The following is a 19,186-nucleotide window of genomic DNA, read 5'->3' as shown; positions in this document are numbered from 1 at the left end:
ATCCACATACTGGGGAGGCAGCACAGAGACAAGAAGTGAACCTAAAAGGCCCCTAACATCCCACGGCAGGTAGTGACACAGCCACAGTATACTGGTACAGTGGAAGGGGCTGTAGCCCCTCACCCTGACTATGCATCCCAGGCAATGTGATGAGTGAGAAGGTGCATAGTACGTGCAAGACCATGGCAATGTCTGATCCTACAGCCTGGGACAAATTCTGTATGTTACAGATTTGGGCTTGAAAGAGGTGTCACATTGAATTCCTGTTTTGTACCTGAGTTATAAGTGTAGCAGATACAATTTAGACATTTCTTAAGTCCATTTTTCAGAGCTTGGAAGACCATGTATAAAGCTGGAAGCATGTATACAAGGAAGATGATCTTCCCACAAGGCATGATTTAAGGAAGTTAAATTACTTACAAAGAAAAAAAAAACATCTGAGAAAAGAGTATCAGCTTTTGTTGGAATAACTAATTCAGATTCACCAGTGTGCAACAGACTAATTGGACCAGCTCTGTTTGAAATGTAGAGAAGAGAGAATCTTCTCTGAGAGGATCCCTCAGGGCTTAGAGCAGTCTCTCTTGGCTGCTCAATTTTGGATACACTCAGCAGATTCTCTCCTTCTTAAGATTAAGCAGCTTGTGGGCTGAATCTCAGTCCAACGTGTATGATATTAAAACAAAGGCCAGAGCTGGAAACATTTGCACAGGTGTCTAATAGTGGATTGGTGCAAAGCATTTTAATTTTGCCTTAAATGAACAGGATCTCTTTTTATCCATTATTTTTTTTTTTTATTTGGCTCAACTATCCCTCCCTTCTGGCAGGAATTTTGTAACTTTGCTCATTCTGGAACATAGTAACCCTCTTACTAAGGCTTTGCTTGTTCTTCTGGGCTGCTATGAAAAATACCCACCAATGCCCAGTGGCTGGCATCCCTGTATCCTACCCACTCCTTGATAATGACATGCAGCATTTCATTGTACCTGGCTAGTCCCTTGAAAAACTTTCCCATTGCCATAAAGTCAAGTTGGTCGGAGCAGTTGAACACTACAGTTTGGATCGCTAGTGCTTTCCCCAGGTCTTTTGTTGTTTCTGTTTTGCCTGTTCCTGCTGGTCCTGCAGGTGCTCCTCCAAATTTCAGGTGCAGAGCTCCTGTAAGCGTCAGGTAACACCTACAACAAAGAAGAGACCAGATGATGAAAAGCATTTCTACTACTGATTTCAGTAAGGGAGACATATGATCTACCCAGCTGGAGACAGGTAGGAATCCATGCTTTATTGTTCTGCAGAACTGCTTAGATATGCAGCACTCTGCAAAGGAGTTAGCTATGTGGCCTTGATTAGTATTCATGGGGCCTGCATGGATAAATCCTTCTGCCACTGGCTACAAATTCACTCTCCAGAAAAAGGACAGTTACAAAAGGGTAAAACTATTATTGCTGCTGCATATGCTAGAGTATTAGATGCCCCTATCTACTGGTTTGTAGAAGAGTTCCTTAGCTATCAGGTGGGCATTTTATATGAGTCAGAACACTACATTAAGAATTAGGAGAGTAAAAGTAATCACTCTGAGCACTGATCACTAGGAATACAGTAGAACCAATGCCAGGGTGTTCCTATGCCCTTGTCTCAGGTAGTCCTTTATTCTACAAATGGTTTCTATTTACATACATTACGTAGTAAGATCAGCATGGTCAGATCCTTGGTTTAATCCCCAATGAGGCTTGTTCATCCAGAAAAAAAAAAACCCCACACTTATTACCCAGAAAACAATCTCCTTACCTGTCAGTGAGGGGCGTGATAACCAGACGGCCACTGTTGCCCAGATATTCATAGCCATAGATAAATTCAGCATTCACAGCTCTAATGTATAAGTCCTGCCTTGTCCAGTAGTATCTAATGATGAGTGAACATGACATCAGAAAGATAAACACTGGCTGGCAGACAATACAGCAGCTCATAAGACTGCAGCCTGCAGGTTTGGAGACCTGCATGTCATGGGACTTCCCTCGTGAGAGAAGAAAGAATAAGATAACACAACAGGGTGGACAGGAGTTCTCACAGCACCTGAAATTAGGTGTTATATCAAGCATCGCACTCCTTCTTGGGCAGGAGCATGCCCTTTCACAGTGAGGCTGTGAAATACCATGGTATGGCTTAGTCTGTATTGCCAAAGTGGATGCTGTCAAAATAAGGTCGGTCTCAGATGCCTTAGAACTGGCATCTTTAGCAGACTTCAATCCCACTCCTCATAGGGATGTTAGAGGCAACTAAGGAATACTGCTTACAGACTATGCAAACGCTTGTTTCCATTTGTCATGGCCATGGCTGATGGGTAAGAAGAATGGAGACTGGCCAGGGAGGCCAGGTGAAGTTCAACAGCTGCGGTCTCTACCTGAGCTGGGAGATCCACTCGAAATCATTCATGCTTGTCACACGCTCCTCAATCAGCTTTGCTGCAACATCCTTGGCGTGGACCTCAACCACAATAAGAGCTGACAACACTGCTCGCTGCATCTTAGTCAATTTTCCACGGACCAGGGCAACCAAATCGCCCAGCTGGGTAAGGAAAAGAAAGTACTCTGAAGCAATCTATATCCCAAAGACCCAGGCTGTACTAACACAATGCAGTCAAACTTATGGCATGCTAAGTCCAGATCACAGGCTGTGTCCAGGCAACTTCTGCCTCACCTCTTGTCAGAGATACAAATGACTGCTCAGAAAGCAAATACTGCTCAGAGCTGGCTCAGAGCTGACTTATGCCTATGCCATTACCATGTTCAGGTGAAAAGAAAGAGTTAGAGCCACCATGAGGCCCAGAGCTGAGGACACCATATCTCCCAGGTATTAGGCATGATTAGATGCATGGAACAGATGTGAAGGATGCAGTTTTGCTTTGATTTCTACTGTCCATCACTTCAGTTCTCCCCCACCTCTAACTTCTTGAGTGACCCTGGGAAGTTATCTTCTGTCTTCAGGTAATGATCATATTATTTTTTCTGTACATTATTTGAGATTTATGATGACAAATATCCTAATGATCAAGATGACAAGAACCTGGTTTTCTACCTGTTTCTGAGCTGTGCTATGCAGGACTGTGTCTCTGTTTCTCCTACAGTATTGCCCTGGCTATATTTATAAGTTATCTAAGGTCTGATGATTGAAAAGTCTCCATCTGGCAAAATGTCACCCTTACATTCATTTTCACACCTGAGTACTCAGCTGCGGGAAAAGTCTGCTGGACAAATCTCCAGCTTCCAGAGCTTCAGACACTTCCTTTGTCCAGAAAATCTGGCAGCCAGCAATGACCACTTGGCCAGGCCACTGCAAGACCCATGTAGTACGTGGAGTCTTAAAAAAGAAGAAAAAAAAAAAGGTGGTAAGACAATGTTTTGGGTTTTTTTTTAATTTTACATCTTCCTGCTCTGAGGTGAATCTGTGAGACCCAGAAGAGTGTTTCCCCTCCTCTGGCCTGTTCTAACTTTCCTAGTTTCAAATTTTCAAACTGAGTAGAAAACAGCAACAGAAATATCTGAGGCCTTTTCTTTTTTCAGCCTTTCTCCCTCCCTAGACCCAAACAAATAAAAATTCAGATTTTCTACCAGCATAGCTTTTACACAGAAACCTGAGCCAAGATGCATCCTCTGATGCATTGACTGAAACCAATAGTTTACAGTGCCTTGGTTGCCTTTACCAGTATACTGTGTGAGACATGAGAGCTGAAGAAGACAAAAGAGGGTAGATCCTCATAAAGAGGAAGCTGCCTGGATGGAGGAACAGAAATGGATTTACACAGGGTTGTTCTATGTTATTGGGAAGTGTTCTGTGGCTGTTAAGTGAGTGTGCAGGGTTTGCATTCTTCTGGACCATTAGCTACTTGCTCAACCGCGCATTCTGCACTTGACCCACACACAGTTGGATTAAATGCTGTGTTGTAAAACTAGTAGAATACCACAAATTCATCAGCCCCATCACCGGTGACCTCTATGGCAAGCCTGGAATCAAGACATTAGAGACCTGCCAGTCTGTGATAAGACTCTTACCACTGGATAAACACCGATTGATCTTTCTATGTTGTCCCGTATACTGGCTTTCATGGATTTCTCAACTTCCAGCAGCCAGTCCTCCACATTGTCAGTGGGATAGATGGGAACAAACAGCTTCACCTCTTCTCCTTCAGCAGAGTACATGTGTGTGATCTGTAGGTCCTCCTGGAACAGCAGCTAATGGAAGAAGTGCAACAGGACATGTGAATGGAGGATTTCCTTTCTATCCTTGCCTTCCTGCCACTGGGGGAGAGGCAGAATGCAGTGGTCTACGCTCATTATAAATCTGGTGCCAAACTTGGCTGTCAATAGTGATAATAAAGTGTGCAACAGACGTGTAAAATGACGTCTCCAAAAGATGGAGGATGACTGTAGGAAAACCAGAGATTCACATCTCTGGTTTAACTTGAGTGAAGCAAATAGGTAGGATGAACATTTCTCATTGCCTGTCTAGGATTCAAACCCTTGATTCCTGTTCAATTCAGTAGATTCAAATAATTTCCCTCGAGGTCAGAGTGCCTGGTTTTAAGAGTAAAATTTTAACAGCTTCTCCAGTGCCCCCCCCCAGCATATCACTGAAAGTCCCCTTATTTATTCCAATGGCTTTGCTCCAGGTTTCTAGTTCAATTTCCTTTCTATTTTCCCAAGCTAATGACTAGGAGATTGGTTTAAGTGTCTGAGTATTGTGGTGGTGCAAGCTGTGACTAGCCATGGAGTCTGAAGTCTATTAGGAATAATAAAGAGGAAAAAAGCTAGGTTAACCCCAGCTCCTAAGTAGAATGAAGGCAGAAACTTAATTCAGTTCAGGCTTGTTCACTCCTTGTCACTCCTGAGGCTGTCAGCAAGAGTGGGATTCCATCCTAACCAGGTGCCTGCGAGTAGACAGCTAAGTCTGAGCTATTTCTCTTGGCCTCCACGGTGGGATGGACAGACATCTCCAGACGGAGTATCCTGTCCTCCTAAGATGGGTATCTAAGTGAATTTCTGTAAGTTGCCCTTTGCAGATGCCTATTTTCCTCTCATTGTCTAAAAAGCAATTGAGGGTGCCCAGTTCATAGGCAGGCATCTGGCTTTGAAATGTCTAAAGTGAGGTTGCTTGAATCCCACTCCAGGGCAGGCAGCACCTTGCAATGCCTAGGTACAGTTACAGGTTCCCAGGAGATACAATTCCACACAGCAGAATGTGAACACTCCTCCAGATCTCAGCATGCCTCCAAGTTCCCATGACACCAGCTTCCCAAAGGTGGGCCAAGACACTAGGGTGCTTGCTTTGCCTACCTGTGCAATGTTCTCAAAGCATTTGCGGAGATGAGGTTGTACAGCAGTGGGGTCTTTTGTCTGAGACAGTATTTCCAGCAGCTCATCGTCTGAAAGGAAGTAGAACCTAGAAACACAGCAAGGCATGAGGCAAGGCTCTCTTTACTGTAGCATCAAGGGCTAAGTCCTGGCAAGATGAGGAACAAGCTAGAGACACCGTTTCTGACTGCTCACTGATCTCTTTGTATTTGTGCAGGAGAGTAGCAGCCACAGTCCAGCTACCTTTTCTACCCTTCCATAGAGAAAGACTTCTCCATCTGCAGAAGTCAGTTATTGCCATGCAACGTGGGTTTAAACTAGAATAGAAGTATTCCTTCAGAATAAGGGACGGAGTTACATGGAGGTTTTCATTTTACCCCATTCTTTCTAGACAAATCATGAGGCACAGATACGCAACAATGCTACCAGACTGCCCTTAATTCACAGCATTTGTGTTTGCCTGTTTTCTCCCCATCAGATGGCAGCATTGAAAGGCACAGCCTGGCTTATGTTTGCAGTCTCATGACAGTATCGTAAGCTTAGACTGTTTTGCTCTTTCTTGGCAGAGTGAACTGGAGTGAGCCTCTCCTTTCATATTTTTTGTCTGAACCAGGGAGTGTGATCCAGCCCACTGAAATTTGGGGTTACCTGGGAAAAGCACCTCTCTTTGTCTCCAGATATTCACTCAGCCCTTTCTGCACAAGTTCGAGTAGTTTGTTACATTTTCGCAGGTTCTCTAGTAGCGTAGGATCAGGGCACAAAGACATCACCTATAAACAGAATGGAGAACAGAGGAAGCATCAGTATTCTGAGCATGTGGGAGATAAGGCAGTGGAGATAATTGGGTTGCCCAGTGATGTTACTGATAGGATTTAAATGACTCATTCACAGGAGTACTTTCACAGCAATCTGGAGAGGTGTGAGCTTTGTGGGCAAAGAGGGGAAACAGTGCTTATGGATGTGACAAGCACATTTCTGGGTTCCCCTAAATATGAACATTTGTAATATGAGATACAAGTGGTGATGGAGTCCTGGGACATGGAGACTGGAGAACAGAAGAGTGCAGAGCACTGCTACCAGGACACAGAAACAGGTGAAAACAATGGCTCTAAACAATTTAAAGAGTCAGTCTTGAGGCAGAATTGAAGGAGTTATCTTATGGATTAGGATTATAGCAGGGCTGGTTACAAGAGTCGTAGGAGGTAGGGAGTCTGTGTGCTGAGGAGAAGGTATCTGGTGGGGTGGACAGCTTGGTGCAAGTCATCACAGGGAATGACTCTGTCCATTTGGACACCAGAACGAAAGGCCAAGTTCCAAGCAAAGAAACCTAGCACGTCGCCCTGGGCAAGGTTGCATGTTTATACAGCTCTGCTCATGCCCACATCATTACAAAAATGACTCAAAGGCAGTCCTTGTGTGAGCACAGCTCCAAGAAGGTTGGGATACCTGCACTGGCTTTCATCAAGGCACACACCTCAGGGTTTTCGTTAGCATTTTTCATGATGTTCCTCCAGTCCCTATCCATGGCCTGGTAGCGCTGGCTTTCCAATGGGAGCTGTCTTTTGATGTCCTCTGACCTAAAGATGGGCTCCAAGTAGAGCCAAGAGCGCTGGCAGTTCAGCCATTCCTCTAGGACATCCTAATGGGAAGCAAGAAGAGCATATCAGGACACCGTGCTATGAACCTATTTGATAAAACCATTCAAACTGTGCACCAGAATGGGTTTAAAGAAAAAAAAAAAAAGAAAAAATAAAAAGAAAAGAAGAAAAAGAAAAAAAGAGGTGATACTGCACTTAGACCTTCCACAATTCTAAAATCTACCTGCAGCATCAGGAGCTGGAATTTCCTTCCCAAATAATTAACAATTTCGTAGCAATCCCCTTTGCTAACTGTTGTCAGCAGGCATCAGAATCAACACCTACTAGTTTAATAGGGGTAGTTTAGAAATATGTGTAAGCCAACACTAAAGCTCAAAGGGACTTTGTGGTGCTAGGTCAAATTTCTGTGGCTAGTGTTTCTGTATTTTACAGAAGATAGCACAATGTCAGCACAGTAAGATGGGGATTTCATTTTGTGAAAAGAGCTTTTTGGGGCAAGAAGAATGACAAATAAAATACGCCAGACCCTGCAGTTCTGTCATATTCTCTCTTCTGCCTGATGTACCTCAACCCCAGCCTTGCCTACAGAATAATCCATGAAAAGATCTTCAAATAACACTCTGAATTAAGAGAATGAATGAAAAGCTAAACATTTAAGCTAGACACCAGAGAGAAAACCCCGTTTGTCAGGCATTCAAAGGAGAAAGAGATTTAGGTTAGAAGAACATCCTCCTCCTCCATTTTCAGGCATGGGACATTGGAAGGTATGGGGAACCTGCCCAACATTGCAAAGCAGCTCAAGTGTTTGACTCCCTTTCAGACTGCCTTAGTCACATGGTGCTATCTACCGTTCCCTGAGCACAGGCAGTCACTTGACCTAGCAAGAGGTGGGGTTTTCCAGTAACACAGACAGCGGTGTTTGCCATACTCCATCAGCTAACCCTGGTAAGCCACTTCCCAGAAGCAGATTCATGGGCCTTTAGTGACAGGAATGAATAAAATCAAAAGAAGGTGTAAGGAAAGGCAAGGTGAAAACATGGACAATATCACAGCCAAAATCACACAGTAAATAATTGAATTTCCCCACATCACCTACTGCCTTAGGGCTTAGAGTAGCATTTCTGTATCCTCACAAGACAAGGCTAGCACTCTGGCAGTCCATGGCCCAAGCGCACCAGGTGGTAAGCACCAATAAACAGAATAAGGTAGTTATGAATAACAGATAACAATGCTGCTGTGCATCAATCACCAGCATTTGCACAGAATTCTCCAGCCAGATACTTGTATTTGAATTTTTCTCCTGCAGTAAAATGCTGTTCTGCTGGCTGAGTCCTGCTGGGTGCTGAGCATTCAGGCTCTGGTCTGATGAAGAAGTGCTGGCACAGTCTGCCAGATCCTGCTCTAAACAGCAGTCTTCCACATACTTTCCTACACTGAGATGTTAATGATTAGCATGGATTTCACAGGGCCTGTTAAGAATCTGTAAGGTGCACTTAGTATAATATGATTAGAGATGCCAGTGGGACTATTCACAGCAACAGGAGAGTCCTGGCCCCTCCAGAAAGTGTTGCAATAGGCAGGCAGCAAAAGAGCTGGAATTTCATCACTGCTGTTTGCAGAAGGAGGCTCTGAGTTTAGCCCCCCTTTTTATAGTCAGAGGGCTTTCGACAGGCCCTGTTCCTCCCTAAAGACTGATATTCTTTTGATAGTTGTACTCCCAGTTCCCTAGCAGCAACTGCATAGTGTCCATGTTCAAGCATGGCAGCACAGCCCAGCTGCCTGCCTTCACCACACATGTGTGGGTAAGAAACCAATACCTGTGTCATCTTCAGCTTATTTTCCCAGGCGTTCATCCTTTCTTCAAAAGGTTTCTTGAATGGTGAAAAGGACATGCTCTGAATCATGACAATGTGATCATCTAGGAGCTGAGAAGCTTCATCAGTGTTTTTCAGAATAAAGGTATCTGTGTCTTTGTAAAGCATCACAGTAAATAAAATAGAGTCCCATTCACTCTCCATCTTGTTGAGTGCCTGGAACAGAGGGACAAGCAATTTAATTTTCAGATACAACCTGTACAATGGTTATCGCAGCTTCCACAACTCTCTTAATACCCCTCTCTAGCAAGTGACAGATTTTTGCTCTTGGATTCCACTGGAAACAGCAGCTGTGTATTTAATGCATGACACACTCGGCAACAGCACGTTTCCTCTGCATTGCCCATAGACTCAACCCCTCAACGCTGTCCTGAAAGAACACCTTGAGGTGAAAAAAAGGGCAATTTCATCTTCAGGCCCATTTATGCTACTAGATGCACAGAGGCTGCCAGCAAAGTGCCTACTAATGATTACAGTTAATGAAGGCTTTGTGAAAGGGGTAGCTATCCATTGGGAACTCACCTGAGATTTCAGAGAACAAAGGCTGCCAGAAGGTAATGACTTTCAATCAAGACCATCTCAGGTCACATGCGAAAGCTGAAAGACTATCTAACCTAGGAATCTCCAGAGCCAGCAAGTCTTCCCTGCATGTTTACTGTGTTAAAGGCTTTGCCACCGTTTCCAGCCACAGCTAATCTCCCTGACATAACGTTTGAATGGCAGAATGCAGACAATCAGTTTATTTGAACTTAAACAGTCACTAATCCCACAGTGAGGTGTGAGACCCAACCAGTGGATCAGCATAACCATAAGGCAGCACTGTTATGCTACAACTGAAATTCTATGCAAGGCGAAATGACTTCTAGTGTGTGAACTCAGTTGTGTGGCCGTTGCTCCCCTCTCTAAAGGCAGCAGCCTTTTTACTCGTGCTGCAGAATGTATCTAATGCTCTGGGACAACAGGAACATCACCCAAGGCAATGACTACCTGCTCAACAGAAACGTATTTGAGAAGCAACCAAAGACACAGCAAATCCCTCTCTCCTCACATTCTCAATGGCGTATTCCTTGCCAGCTATCTCAGCTACTTTGGTAATGCTCTCGATACGGTCCAGCAGGTTCATGTCCAAGCAGCGACCAACTGTCAGATTGGGTTCTAGCTTGATATCGATGTTAATATCTTTTGACAGCATCTCCCAGTGCCGGTTTCTCATACCAGGATTGCGCAGCCCTTGAATTAAGGGGATGTATAGTCTGAATTCTTCAATCTTGTCTCGAAACTCCATTGCCAGACCCTGGCAGGCTTTCAGGGAGAAAAACAGAAGAACATCAGCAACTACAGTGTGTGAGAAGTTGCCTTAAGGAACTTCCTAGAACCTGTCTAAAGCCTGATGTACTTGTAGACACATAGTATGGGGTAGGTAAGCAGCAGGACAGAGCACTGGAAAATGCAGGTTGAAGTAATGAGGACACAAAGGCTCTCTCTACGTGGCTACTAAGCAAGGATTCAAGCCCAATCCCAGAAGCAGACCTGCCTATGAGCCAAAAGTCTGTTATAGGCAAGTCCATGCTAAGCAGAGCTCACCAGAAGATGAGAAGCAGAGAAATTTAATTTCTTAATATGGGTCCAAGCATGATGAAGCCCCATCTGCCAACAGATATTCTAGAAGCTCTGGTCATTGTTCCAAGATCTTTGCTTCCTCAACAAGATTGGGTTGCGAGTTATCTCACACCCCAGCTCAGGCCATCCTAAATCGAAGATGGACACTACATATAGGAGGTAGAAGTAGGCTAGGATCACAGCTAGCTATGGAAATAGAAAGCATGCAGGAAAGGTCCTTCCAGCATGCCAGCCTATGGCCACACTAGAGCCAAAGGTACTTCTGCCGCATAGGAAGGACAAAGTCAAGGAATGGCTTTTGCTTTCTGGGGGCATCCTGGAAGCCCACGTCTCTGTTCACATCCTGCCCTTTTTCAGCTTATGCTATTGCGAGTAAAGCAATGGGCACACAAAGAACATGGGACTTGCTTCCTTTCCAAAATCTGGCTACGGCACGTGTCTCCTTTTATTGCACCCTGTATGGTTGCACTGCACACTCACAGCAAGGATGTGACCACTTCACACTCCCTGCTGTGGTATGCAAAGACAAGGCAGACTCAAGGACGAAGCATATATTTTACCAGGTGCCAGGGAATATTGCAGTGAATATGAGCAGGTATTCTTAGTACTTCTGTTTACCATAATGATTCATAGTTATTCACGCATCCACTCATCACCTCCTCCATTGGGGCTGATTCATGGCATTGTTTAAGAGCGAGTTCAAGTTAAAAAGGATGAATCAAAAATCTCCCACTGCAAAATATATTTCAATCTAAGCCATCTGGCAGGATATTTTAGAATTCACTCTAAAGAATGACCAACACATGTCTGAGAATCATGGAATGGGAAGTTAACCTACAACTGAAGTCTTAATTCCAGCTTCACTAGGAGCCATGATTAAAAGACCTTCATGTGAATTGCAAGGGCTGGATGCGATCATCTAAACTTCATACACAGTCAGGCAGGAAGGAAAACGGTTATTACATTCTACAGATCATTTCCAGACTTTGCAATTTCATTTTATTCATTAAAAAAAAAATCAAGATCTCTTCTGGCTTTCCATTAAATTCATTGGCCAATAGAGAAAATAAGATTGGCCAAGAAAACAGCACCTGGAAGACCCAGATTCAAGTTCCTTTGCTGCCTGACTTGCATAAAGGCTTAAACCCACGTGTCTAGCCACTGGGCTATATAGTAACTCTCTATGACTAGTCTGGATTATATTACTTTATATAAATGAGTAAATATTAACTGCAGCATAAGAGGGTGGCTTTTATTTCAGTACTGTCTTGGGAATTAGGTATAAAAGGGATTTGCAGCCTGGTTGTTTCCATGCCAAGCTGGTACTTCAAGCAGCAAACTAGCATCTAAATGTGAATCATCATAGTTCCAGAAAAAAAGTGGAAAATAACTTTGCTAGCATTTTCTCAGCTGGCTCTAATACACACAAGACATCCATATGACATCCTGACAATCCCTGTTCAGAGCTCTGTGGCATTCCTCACATCAAAATGCTGATATGCACCAACTTCCTTTCCCCAGACTGCTTATGTACCTGGTGAATCCTTGAACTGCTTCACGCATCTCTGCATTGTCTTAAAAGAGTCACTGACATTCTTTTCTAGCTGCTCAGCCTCAATTTCCATGAGAGGATCATTCATCCAACTCTCATACCACTGCATCCAGTCTGACACTGTAGTCCAGAGATCATAGTATGGCTGGAAGTCCTTAACCATCCTGGATAGTTTACTGTACTTGGGAAAGAGAAAAAGCAAGCATAAGCAACAAGTGTATTCCCCTCTGGATGACAGCTTGCATGTCAAAAGGCCAAAAAAGGCACAATTCTTTTTTGAATCTCAAGCAAGCAATGAGAAAATGTGTACTTCAAGAGGATGTATCAGACTACCTTCTCCTGGGACCACAATATAGATTCCAAGGGAGAGCAACTAGCAGAGTTGGGCTTTACGCATTCAGGCCCAAATGCATCTGGTGGAGCTGTGCCTGCACCATGTGTCTTGCATGGAAAGCACTCCCTCCACTTGCCTCTACAAATGCTCTGCTGCAGAATGAGATTTTGATTGGCAGTCCACACACAACACTGCACATCGTATCGAAACTTGGCTTCTTACAGTGAAGGAGAAGTAACCATAGACTGAGAGGTAGAAAAAGATCACTTCTACTCTGCAGCCAGACTAGGCTGGATGTGGATGACAATGATTCATTAGCAGCTGAACAGCTACAGGCAAAATGAGTGTTTGCAACTATATAAACTGTTGCCTTAGGAGAACATGCTACGCTCTGAGCCCACCCAGCTGCCTGCACACCACTGTCCAACCACACTCATTCACGTATATGTAACTGCAGTAACAGCCTTACAGAAATTGATGCATCTTAACTGCTGCTTCAAGACCTTCCCCATCCAATTCCTCCTCATTAACATCACTCAGATCTGAGTGTGGGCACCCAAAGTCTCTCACTGAAGTGGCAATACCAGGCCCATGAACAGCCTTCCACATTCACCTGGGATCAGCTCTTCTGCAGCACTGTGGAGTGATAGAGCAGTGTGGTCACTCTACAGGACCATGGAGCAGTTCATCAGATAAACCAAAAGGGCATGAAGGATTCCTTCCTGAGGAACTGTGTCTCATTATTTTCTCTACCTACCACCTAGAAGGCCCAACAAAGATTAGGGTCTTGTAGATACAGGACCTGACACTTACATTAGTAACTTTCATTCCAAAGATTCTTTCCCTGTTGTTGTAGATAATTGCCAAATTCTGAAGCTCCTTCAGCTGCTTCCTGACTTCCCTTGCTTTGTTAACCAACTCATGAACTTGGTTAACGTCTGCCTGGATGGAAAATCCACCTACAGTCAGCTGGAAGAAAAAAGGCAGGTATGAGGTGTGGCTCTGAAGCCGAGTGCTGCCTCTGGAGATCTCAGCTTCCTGGTGTGCTCTTTGTTACATTCAATGGCAAGATTCTTATGCTCACAATTTCACCTCCCCTAATCCAATTCCACTTCTGTTTAGACCACACTGAAAGTGGTGAGGAGAAGCAATAACCCCTGGTCAGGTGGTTGAAAATGCAAATGTGATGACCAGCTGCTTTTCACCCTTGTGACAATAGTTAGCGATAGGACAAGAGGAAATGGGCTCAAGCTGCGCCAGGGGAGGTTTAGGTTGGATATTAGGAAAAATTTCTTTACGGAAAGGGTGGTCAGGCATTGGAACAGGCTGCCCAGAGACGTGGTGGAGTCACCATCCCTGGAAGCATTCAAAAAACAGATAGATGTGGCACTTCGGGACATGGTTTAGTCTAGTCTACCCTTGATTGGTTTAGTGTGGACTTGGTAGTGTAGGTTAATGGTTGGACTGAATGATCTTAAAGGTCTTTTCCAACCTAAGCGATTCTACGATTCTATGATTCAATAGTTAATCCCTGAGGAGTAGGTGCAATGAGTCTGTGCCCAAATTTCTTGCTACTGAATTTATACTGTCATTAGTTACGGAATCAGTGAAGTGAAAATGATACCTCTACTAGGCCATTCAGTTTGTTTCCAAGGATTGTTTAACCACACATGTCCACAGCTTCTTTAATAACTTTTCTGTTTTCTTTTGGTGGTTTGGGTTGGTTGGTTTGTTTGTTTTTGAGGGGTGGTGGTGGGTTTTTTTTGTTGGTTTTTTTTTTTTTTTTAAATCCAGTGTTATGGTATTATCATTTTGGGAGGCTATTTCCAAGATAATCTAGGTCACTGATTACAGCCTTTCCAATATGGCATTTTTGTTCTGTATTTAGGAATTTCTGGTGAAAAATAAAATTCAAACTGTTTCAGCAGAAACCAGAGGCATCTGAGCTCCAAAACTCTACTGTTGTTTCAGGGTCTTTCACATGAGATGAGTTCCATGACTTAATGCTGTATTTTTTCTCCCTTGATGGCTGTCCATCATGGGAGATGCTCTGCAGGGAACTGAGTACACAAGAAAGAAAAAGGAGGTGCATGTGTGGCCCGAGCACCAAGAATTGGAATATTGTATCTCAATGAACACTTCCCCAGTGAAAATTCAGTATTTCTGCAAAGAGTATTTGTCTTTCACACAAAAATGAAACTCTTAATCAAAAGCCCAACCTACAGTAAAAAAACCAGGGGTGGGGTTGGTAATTTTAGGTCCAACAATACATTGACCTAAAAACTCATCTGACTAAAATGTCATCTGAAAGTTTCCCACCTGGCTGACCACAAGACAAGGTCCCTTCTCTGGACAGTTTATTGTCAGGGGCTTAATACCTGCATCTCTTCCAGTTTGTCTTGAAAGCTGTTCTGATCTATGACCTGGATTTTGCGAAATTTGTCTTCATCCTCCAGGTGCTGGAGCCGAATGGACTCAGCTTGCATAGCTATTTTCAGCGGCCAGTAACTTGCAGCCCACCTGCACTCACATGATATAACAAAACAAACAACAAAAAAAAAAGGCGGAGAGAGTGAAGCTTTTTGAGCATATGTTTGAAATGCTGAAAATAACAGAATGAGAAAGCCAACTCCCACCAAACAAGGAAGCTTTACAACAACAGAAACACATGTGGTTTCAACAAAACATTTTTTCCAGCTTGTCTTGTTGATATGCAGTCCTTGTGACTAGGCTATTCAACTGGAGAGGGCTGGGGAGAAGTGGAGGGCCTTTTTAAAAGGAACAAATCCAGTATGCTTCTGAAAAGCTAGGAGACAGCAAAATAACAGTTGGCATCCAGAGGGAATGTCTGTCTTTGAATGTATTCACAAGGAACTGAAAAAAATGGGGTCAGAGTCTTGGCTTGTGGCTTTTCAGGGCTACTGAAAAAGCCGGTCTCCTGTTAAGCAAGGCAGTGAGGGGCCAGGGTAACCCAGATACAGTGAAGCCCTGGATAGCAAGGCTTCTGCAGAGTGCCCTGGGGAGTGCAATGCAGATACAGGGAAGGCTGCACAAAGTGGCTGCTTGTGCCAAGGCAGGTTTCTTGGTTCTTGCTCAGCCGTAGCCCACCCATTACTCCATTTGGACTTGTTAGCCTGTGTGCAATGCCAGATGTAAGCTTTGCAGCATTATGCTCGAGGTCACACCCCTCCCAGCACCTGGGGATGCAGCAATCGCCTACTAGTTCTGCATGTGCCAGGTCTGGTCAGTGGGCATACAGCTATATCTGTGCTAAGCTGTCCAAGAGCTGAGCTGCTTTCCTGCAGCTTCTGTGGGGTTTTTGCACTGTGCATCCCATGTTTCTAATTTCAGGAGCACTCTGCAGAGACTCCCTCAGGCTGTAGACACATTGGACAAAGTCCATGTCATATGAGAGGTGCTTCCAGGGCTGAGATGACTTTAGAAGCTGTGTAGCTGTGTTTGTGAGCTGACTCTGCTACTGGGACATAGTCAGGCCCCAATATGAATAACATAGCCAAGGATAAAACTAAGAGGAGACTGCACACAAAAGAAATGCAGTAATAATACAGGGTTCGTGTTCCTTCCTAGTCCTAAGAAAACCCTGGGAGTGTTCCTACCTTGAAAGTGTTCATTCAGTTTCAGAAGGAGACTAAACTGTGCACTTTGAGACCTTGCAAATGGCTCCAAAAAACCAAGGGAAAAGAGCTTTAATACGTTAAACAGGTTAATAGCTACCAGTTTGCCTTGCCCCAGGCCAAAAGGCAGCATGAACCTAAGTGTCTTCTCTATAAACTTCATTTCAAGAATTCAGTGCTCATATAGCCTGAGAGGCACTTAAAAGTTCTGCAGAAGCCCTTGATAGACACATAGGCCCTGAAGTACTGAGAAAGGTAATTGCTGCAAAGTGTCCCACTTTGACAGTGGGAGAAATGCCTGGTGCTCACTTGTCATTGAAATCTTCTTCAGTAAGATTGTAAAGGAATTCCTCCATGACCTTGTAATCTTCCATGACTTCACGTATCAGTTCCTGCACAGGGTGAGAGAAAGAGACAAAAAATAGACACCTTTAGATCATACTGATTCCAACTCTCTGGTGTATACCTCATTTTCATGAGGTGCCTTTGAAGTGCGTTAGTCACGCAAGCTTAATGTGATGTAGGCTGCTTCTCTGCTGTGTGAACACTGGGAATGGATTTACAACCCCTTGTTCTGTGAATGATCATGCCATCATCACCCTCTGTTCTATATGAATGAAGTGTGACCTAGTGGATAAACTGCTGGACAGAAATTGAGCGTTTTGGGTTATCCTCCAGGTTCCTTCCTTGGCATGGACAAGTCAGCTCACAGCTTGATGCATTTGTTCCCCACTTGTTCAGCTGGGAGAAGACCTAACTTTGAAATAACTCGGCACTAGAATGTCCTATTAGAAGAAATACGTTAACAGCAATATGAGCATTTGGTAGCAGAAATAGTTTCTTGAACAACATTCATTTTCAGAAGACAGGTATTCAGTACACAAATGCAGAAGGATCATGAAGGTAGCAAAAAGCACACGTAAGTCCTTTAGGCAAGATTTTTAACTGCTATTTTGTTTTGTGTAGATATTTAAATTAATTATATGTGTATTTAAAAATATAAATCTTAGGAATTACAAAAATACAAAACCAAGAATCTTATGGCATTGCATGCAAAGACATCCAAACAAAAAAATTGGACTTCCGCTTCAAGACACCACACATTGCATTGACTAATATCCTCCTCCTTTCATCTGGTGTCCCCTGTCCATAAGGAGAGCATGCCCTACCTCCTGCACAGCCAGCTGCTCGGGGACTCCCTTCATCCACTCCCGCAGCTCAGCCAGCTCCTCGATGCTGTTTGGTTTCTCATGCATTTTGCAGCTCAGGGCTTTATATGCATCGCAGATCTTCAGGAGGACACAGCAGAGAAAAGACCATCAAATAGTCATTAATTGCTAATGGGCAAACTGGAAAACCTGCCATGATCCACCCACTTCCCATTCTGAAGGTGGTCTAAAGTGATGAGTACACAGTCCTGTTCTGTCTTTTTCTTTACACAGTCTTTCTCCATCCATCTCATTTGAGCTCAAATGGAATGAGACTGCCAAAAAAGAGGAAGAGGAACTGCAGGTATGTAGTTGAAATGACGACAATAACAGATTTAGACAACCCTTTGGCAGATGCAATTGTCTATATTCCAGTTATCCTCAGAGCAAGCAGAAGGACCTTCCAAATGTCTACTAGACAGATCTTTTCAATCCACCAACATATTTTTACAAGATGGCACGGTATTGAAGATTTTTGTCTCAAGAGAGGCAGCTTTCAGGCACGTAATTTATTAAGTATATTTAATACTTGATTTGGTTGAGTCTGCATATCTCCCCTCTAGTCATTCTTTTAAATAATCACTCTGATGCAATCTTTAAAATGTCCTTATTAATATGGCCTCTGTTGCTGTCTTTTGGCCATTTCACAAACACAGAGACTTCAAAAGCAGAAGGACAAGTGAAGACACTGACAGATAATCTATTGAACCAGGTAACTTACATTCTCCACCTGCAAATGGAGATTTTTAGCCAGTATGTCCAACATGGAAGTGGCAAGCACTTTGTATTTTTTGGACAGATTTTGCTTAACATCTTCTGTGCTGACATGGAAGGGACCAATGACAATAGAACTAGGTAGAGTGCTGTCCAGGTTCTCCTTTTCAGACAAGTGCATGTTTACTATACTCATCACTTCCTGGGCAGATGGACATTGCTCTTCGTAGTCTCTGTAAATAAAAACACATATCAAAAAAAGGTAATGTAGACCTTAAGATTATCTGAGCATCCAGGCTGTTCGTAGGATGTCCAGACGTGTCTGCCCAAAGGATCAAGATGTTAAATTAATAATGAGATGTTTGTTTGTATTAAAACATGCATCTATTTGAATGTATACAACTTTCTGCAATCACAGACTGAGAGGGTACCAATGCCTTCTAGACCTTACAACCAAAGATACGCCTACATAGGAAGTGAGGAATGATTGTATCACAGTCAAGTACATGAGTGTCAGCTTTAACTAAGCAGGGGAAGCTATGGTAGCAAAGACATCCCATGTAAAGTCCATCTATTTGGGTGACCAGCCTGCACTGAAGGCTCTGCTTCAGTGTCTTCACTGCTACAGTTACCAACACCAAGCAGAGGAAGCCAGGCTGCCTATGCCTACCTGCACTGCAGCTACACCCACACAGTGGTGTAGACAGGCTCCCAGTTTCAGAAGACGTGTACACAGGAAGACATGGAACTGTTATGTAGCTGAGGAACATTACTGGGGAGCAAGGGAAGGGACAGACTCAAATCTGCAACAGGTTTTAGAGCACAACAGAAGTGGAGTAGAGTAAGAGCACAAAATACTTTTGCTGCAGAAAAAGAGTGGAAGAAAGACATGGAAGAGGTAATAAGGCAAGAAGAGAGGGAGAGACAAAATGAAAGCACTGGTGTAAACAGGGCAAGATCAGGAGGCACCTTGGGGGATGGCAGGCACTTCAGTGTGTTCTGGGAAGAGACATGAATTTGTCAGACAGGATTTGTAAATTGATTAAGCTGGAATAATGAAAGAGAAAAAGGGCTTCATTCCCACTGTTTGGAGAAAACATGAGGCCTAAAAAGAAGACCATTAAAGTAACAGAGGCTAAAGGACAGGATAGGTGCAAAGAGTTTTGGCAATGAAAACAATGAGGCTGAAACAAAAGAAAACATTATTTTCTACGGAATGTTATCAGCCCGAACAGATGCTATTTGAAGGAGGTCAGAGTCAAGTACGTTAACTGGATTTTCAAACAGGATGAGTCATTTTGGGGGCCAT

General features: G+C 43.6%; 1 protein-coding gene across 1 annotated transcript in view; it reads right to left on the bottom strand.

Moving 5' to 3' along the window:
- Window positions 1-19,186, bottom strand: part of DNAH1 (dynein axonemal heavy chain 1) — a 75,175-nt gene that overhangs the window by 41,091 nt on the left and 14,898 nt on the right. The window contains exons 13-28 of the mRNA XM_075714661.1: window positions 17,885-18,110; window positions 17,125-17,244; window positions 16,265-16,347; window positions 14,699-14,840; window positions 13,134-13,289; window positions 11,969-12,167; window positions 9,863-10,116; window positions 8,758-8,970; window positions 6,817-6,981; window positions 5,991-6,112; window positions 5,325-5,430; window positions 4,044-4,223; window positions 3,211-3,351; window positions 2,396-2,559; window positions 1,783-1,896; window positions 984-1,172 (exon numbers count right to left, since the gene is read on the bottom strand). Coding sequence (XP_075570776.1) covers window positions 984-1,172; window positions 1,783-1,896; window positions 2,396-2,559; window positions 3,211-3,351; window positions 4,044-4,223; window positions 5,325-5,430; window positions 5,991-6,112; window positions 6,817-6,981; window positions 8,758-8,970; window positions 9,863-10,116; window positions 11,969-12,167; window positions 13,134-13,289; window positions 14,699-14,840; window positions 16,265-16,347; window positions 17,125-17,244; window positions 17,885-18,110 — 2,574 coding nt within the window. The remainder of the gene's footprint in view (window positions 1-983; window positions 1,173-1,782; window positions 1,897-2,395; window positions 2,560-3,210; window positions 3,352-4,043; window positions 4,224-5,324; window positions 5,431-5,990; window positions 6,113-6,816; window positions 6,982-8,757; window positions 8,971-9,862; window positions 10,117-11,968; window positions 12,168-13,133; window positions 13,290-14,698; window positions 14,841-16,264; window positions 16,348-17,124; window positions 17,245-17,884; window positions 18,111-19,186) is intronic.

The sequence above is a fragment of the Pelecanus crispus genome, chromosome 7 (genome assembly GCF_030463565.1).
Source record: "Pelecanus crispus isolate bPelCri1 chromosome 7, bPelCri1.pri, whole genome shotgun sequence".
NCBI classification, from domain to species: domain Eukaryota; kingdom Metazoa; phylum Chordata; class Aves; order Pelecaniformes; family Pelecanidae; genus Pelecanus; species Pelecanus crispus.
The sequence above is the reverse complement of the archived record's forward strand: the minus strand, read 5'-3'. Positions and strand labels throughout refer to the sequence as shown.